This window comes from Lygodium microphyllum, chromosome 18 (assembly GCF_053477565.2).
Source record: "Lygodium microphyllum isolate KBCC chromosome 18, Lygodium_microphyllum_v1.1.10, whole genome shotgun sequence".
Taxonomy (NCBI): domain Eukaryota; kingdom Viridiplantae; phylum Streptophyta; class Polypodiopsida; order Schizaeales; family Lygodiaceae; genus Lygodium; species Lygodium microphyllum.
Genome location: NC_141152.1, coordinates 130,200,968 through 130,206,664, shown reverse-complemented (window position 1 = coordinate 130,206,664; position 5,697 = coordinate 130,200,968). Strand labels below are relative to the sequence as shown.

The window sequence follows — 5,697 nt, the reverse complement described above, 5'->3', positions numbered from 1 at the left end:
CACATTATCTTCAAATTTTGAACATTATGTAGGGTGATAAGAAGCAGGAGTGATCTGAGGCCACAAGGAAATCAAAGGAAAATCAGCCATCGAAGCTCCATGCAAGGATTGCCAGCCCAAGGCCTGTAATCACATTAGCCAACTATGCTTCCTAATTTACAAACAGATTATATTGTGATGGAAGCATCTCTGCTGTCCAGCATATTTGACAATTTGAGCTGGAGACTTGCCAGTGAAAGGTGAGAAGGATCGAAGCTTGCACACGAGCTATGGCGGGAGAGCAAGAGCAAGAAAGAGAGAGACAAGAAATGGTCTTAGCCAACTGAATGGCACTCATAGAATCCGAATGCAGTGTAGGTATAGCATCAATCCCAAGGTCAACAACTAGACGGCCTAGCCATATGGCCTCCTTGCAAGCCTCAGTGGTGGCTGCAACATACTCGGCCTCAGTGGTAGACAAAGCCGTACACTTCTGAACCCTGGACATCCAAGAGACAACACCTCCAGCATAGTGAATACATAGCCAGAAGTGGACTTCCTACTATCTGCATGTCCTGCATAATCGGAGTCAGTGTACCCCATGACCCTTGTATCCTAGCTGCCATAGCAAATACACATATCTGTTGTGCCCTTCAGGTACCTCATGATATCCTTCACGGCATCCCAATATTTCCTACCAGGTGTAGCCATATAGCATGCCACAACACCAACTGCAAAGGCAATATCTGGACGAGTGGCTATCATGGCATACATCAAACTACCCATGGCTGAAGCATAAGGGATCTGGGCCATCTTGGCCCTCTGCTCATCTGTCTGCGGACAATCGGCCTGTGATACCTTCACATAAGAAGGCAATGGACAGCCAATAGGCTTTACGTCCTGCATGCGGAAGCGCTCAAGGACTTTATGAATATACTCCCTCTATGACAAGTAGAGGAGTCCTTGATGCCTGTCACGTCTAATGCGCATACCAAGTATGTGAGAGGCCTGTCCCAAATCCTTCATCTCAAAGCTCTTCTTCAGTTGAGATTTAAGAGCATCTAGCTCATCATGAGCTTTCCCTGCTATCAGCATATCATCCACATAGAGTACCAAAATAAGCAATGAACCATCACGGGCTTTCTTCGTGTAAAGACACGGATCCATAGCACTCCTGCTGTAGCCCTTTGACTGCATAAAGGCATCAAACTTATGATACCATTCCCTAGGTGCCTGCTTCAAGCCATAAAGACTTTTCTTCAACTTGCACACTAGGTGCTCCCTGCCAGGTTCTGCAAAGCCCTTAGGCTGCTCCATATAGATCTCATCATGCAAGTCCCCATGTAAGAAAGCTGTCTTGACATCCATCTGATATAGATCTAAGTCAAGCTGAGCAACCAAAGCCAAGACCAAGCGCAGGGTGGCCATCTTAACCACAAGAGAAAAGACCTCATCAAATTTTACACCATGCTCCTGCTTAAAACCCTTTGCTACCAATCTAGCCTTGTATGCCGGCTTGGGGTGTCTAGGGGTACTTTTCAGCTTGTACACCCACTTGCATGGCAAAGCCTTCTTGCCCTTAGGTAAGCAACCAAATCCCAAGTCTCATTCTTATGCAAGGAGTCGATCTCAGACTGCATAGCCCTCTCCCAGGAGTGACTGTCACCCCTGCGCATAGCCTCATCATAAGTGAAAGGCTTTGCTGCATCTGTAACCAAAATATAATGCATAGAGGGCTGAAATCTATTAGGTGGACGTCTATCTCTAGCAGACCGTCTCACTGCAGGCGCTGCTGCCTGCCTAGCTGCCTGTCCAACACCCTGACCATGAGCATTTGCTGGAGCTGTAGGATGTCCAACTGGCTGTGCAGGAGCTCTAGGCTCCTCCTGAAAGATCACTCTGTGGATCTCAATCACTTTCTCAGGCTGCCTGTGTATCTTGTCTTCATGGAAGACTACATCATGGCTGCATACTATTTTCCGCGCCTGCAGATCCCATAGGCGATAGCCCATCTCTCCTGAATCACCATAACCAAGAAAGATGTATTTAATGCTCTTTGGATCCAACTTACTCCTCTTGTCCTTGGGCACATGGCAGAATGCCTCACATCCAAAGACACGGAGATGCGCATAAGAGGGTGGCTTATCAGCCCAAACTTCCTCTGCAACCTGGAAATCCAATCCAGTAGAAGCCGATCGGTTTATGACATGCACTGCCGTACTAACTGCCTCAGCCCAAAAGCTCTGTGGTAGGCCTGCATGGCTAAGCATAGAGCGGATACGCTCCTGAATAGTCATGTTCATGCACTCAGCCAAACCATTCTGGGCGGGGGTGTAAGGGGCGGTTAACTGATGCTTAATAAACCTGTCATCACAAAACTGCTCAAAAGCACGTGAGACATATTCTTCCCCATTGTCAGTCCTAAGGCATTTCAGCCTATACCCACTCTGGTTCTCAACAAGAGCAAGCCAACGCTGAAAGACTGCCAAGACATCGGACTTTTGCTTTATGGGATAAGCCCATACTTTCCTAGAAAAATCATCAATGAAGGTAACAAAGTACTTCGCGCCACCCATAGACATACACGGCATGGGCCCACAAACATCTGAATGCACCAAAGCCAAGGGCTCACTCATGCATGGCCTACCCGATTTCTTATGCGTAGACCTATTCTGCTTACCATAAAGACAATGATCACACGAGTCAAAACGTGCATAGTCCAAAGGCGGAAGATACTGCAAACCAGATAACATTTTCATTCCCTTCAAAGACATATGCCCCAAACGGGCATGCCAAAGTGATACATGTGGGATAGAGCCCACTTCCAAAACATGGTCTACAGAAGACCCAGATACAACAAGAGGATAGAGGCTGCTAGCCTTGGTGCCTTTAGCAAGCACAAGTCTGCCTTTGGTAATCTTCCAGGTAGAATCCCCAAAACAGACATGAAACCTTGCATCATCCAACTGTCCTGTAGACATAAGACTGCGCGTAAGCGCAGGTACATGACGTACATCCCTGAGCAAAAAGGAACTGCCAGTGGAAAACTGCAACTGAATATCTCCACAGCCCACAATATCAAGAGGCCTGTCATCTCCAAGTCTGACTGATCCAGATACAGTGCGGTAAGAGTGAAATCACTCACGGTAAGGCGTCACATGGAAGGACGCACCTGAATTCAATAACCAGCACTGTGCATACATACTAGGTGTCTCAGTCAAGTGTGAAGCATCAGAAGAACTAGCTGCAAGTATGAACTCATCACTACCATCAAAATCCTCGGTCTGCATGACATTAATTTCTTCAATCTTGGGGGTTTTATCTGGGCTTTTGCCAGACTTACTACAAGAGCTTCAACAAATGGTGCATGATCACAATGCTTACGCACAGGCCTTTATAGCAGTTAGTGCAAGCTTGCAACGCAATCCATAAGTAGAAATAAGAATGTCCATTTTTCAAAATCGATCCACCTCTAGACGATATTCAGTTCCCACTGCAAGTGAGGTTGTTGCGATCATGCCTGGACAAGGTGATGATGATACACTTGATCATCGTAGCATTCAAGTTTGCACACGACAAGGCCATTTGATTTATATTTCTAACTTACACAAGGCATATATGGCACTGTTATATGTTCTTCTTTTTCTAAATGGAGAGAATGGATGGCATATTAAAGTTCCATATGCATTTATGGATGCTCATATTAATGCCAATAATCTTGCAAATAAAGATTGTGTCACTCAAATGCAATATTACACTTTTCGACTTCAGATTTGAGATGATACTAATGCATGTCTTTTAAGGGGTGGTCGCTTGCTACAACAATACATTGTCGATGCTTATTGTAGCATTGAACAATGTAGATTGGCTTGGTGTCGTCGTAATCAAGCAACATTGCGAGTTGATACTAATATCATTGGGATTGGTGTGGGTAGGAGAATAGCATTGCCATCTAGCTTTATAGGTGGACCAAGATTCATGTACCAATTATATCAAGATGCTATGGCAATTGTGTGTAGCAAAGGTAAACCTGATTTGTTTATCACCATGACATGCAATCCTAAGTGGTCTGAAATTACAGATGCTTTGTTGCCTAGTCAAACTGCACATGATCGACCAGATTTAACTGCTAGAGTTTTTCATTTGAAACATAAGGACATGATGCAGTCGATAGTGAAAAAGGAGTTGTTTGGTAAAGTTGTTGGATATGTGTCCGTCATAGAATTCCAAAAGAGAGGCTTGCCTCATTCACATACGCTCTTGATATTAGAACCACGCTTTAAGCCACTAGAAGCACATCATTATGATAGACTGGTGTGCGTTGAGCTACCTGATAAGGAAAGGTTCACGGATTTGTATCGAATTATTGCTAAATGTAACATACATGGTCCGTGTGGTGAGTTCAATCCAAAAAGTGCTTGCATGGTGGACGGAAAGTGTATAAAGGATTATCCAAAAAAGTTTATACATACAGCTACAGTTGATAAATCTAGTTATCCTTTATACAGATGTCGAGAGGATGGAAGAACTCATAATGCTAATGGTAACCTCTTGGATAACCGACGGATAGTGCCTTACAATCCTTATTTGAGTTCCAAGTATAGTGCTCACATAAATGTTGAGGTTTGCTCGACAATTGCAGCTGTCAAATATTTGTATAAATATGTATATAAGGGCCATGATCGAGCAACCATTCGGTTTACAAGTACGCATGGTTCCAGATCCAATGATATTGACACAGAAAATATTGATGCACAAAATATTGATGAGATTGAGAGGTACTTAGATGCACGATATATTTCAGCTTCTGAAGCATGTTGGCGAATATTTGAATTCAAACTTCATGATGAGAAACCCGATATTCAACGATTGCAAATACATTTACCTGGAGAGAATAATGTTTTCTTTCGTGACTGTGATAACATATGTGATGTGGTGCAAAATGAAAATGCTCAAAAAACAACTCTCACAGAATGGTTTACATGCAATCGTTTGCACCCTGATGCTAACACAGTTCTCTATCAAGACTTTCCAATGTTTTGGGTTTGGAATGCACGCAAAAAAATGTGGACAAAGAGAAAGCATGTGGTCGAATATACTTTGTTTCACCTACGTGTGGAGAAAAATACTATTTGCGGCTACTACTCACTGTATGCAAGGGGTGCACATCCTTTGAGGCATTGCGTACGGTTGATAATGTGGTATATTCAACTTTTAAGGAGGTTTGCATTGCAAAAGGAATGTTGGAAACAGATGATGAATGGCAAATGTGTTTGCGTGAAGCTGCATTGATGCAAACCGGTGCTCAATTAAGAAATTTTTTTGCATCCATCTTGGTATTTTGTTCGCCTGCCTGACCTGGGGCTCTATGGTAAGAGTTCTTAGGTCCACTGACAAAGGATATAAAACATCGACTCTCCTTGCAAAATAGGCGAAATGTTGATATGCAAGATGAGGCCAATAATCATGCATTGATGCATATTAAAAAACTTTTAGATCAACATGGTCACAATTTGGCAGAGTATCATGGATTGCTTGAGGTGACAATGCAAGAGTATACAAGTCCTTTGATCCTTGATGAACAACTATATGATAAGGTAGAACAAGAGAATACCTTCTTAACAATGCAAGCTTTGTTGAATGATGGACAAAGAAATTGTTTTATGGCAATAATGAATGCTATTGATAGTGGTTTGGGTAAACCATTTTTCTTAGATG

At 43.2% G+C, this 5,697-nt stretch overlaps 1 protein-coding gene across 1 annotated transcript; it reads left to right on the top strand.

The window, feature by feature from the left end:
• Positions 1 to 4,026: 4,026 nt before the first annotated feature.
• On the top strand, positions 4,027 to 5,271 carry LOC148021376 (uncharacterized). Its single transcript, XM_087698250.1, has one exon. The coding sequence runs from the start codon at positions 4,027 to 4,029 to the stop codon at positions 5,269 to 5,271; it is 1,245 nt and encodes a 414-aa protein (XP_087554376.1).
• Positions 5,272 to 5,697: the final 426 nt, after the last annotated feature.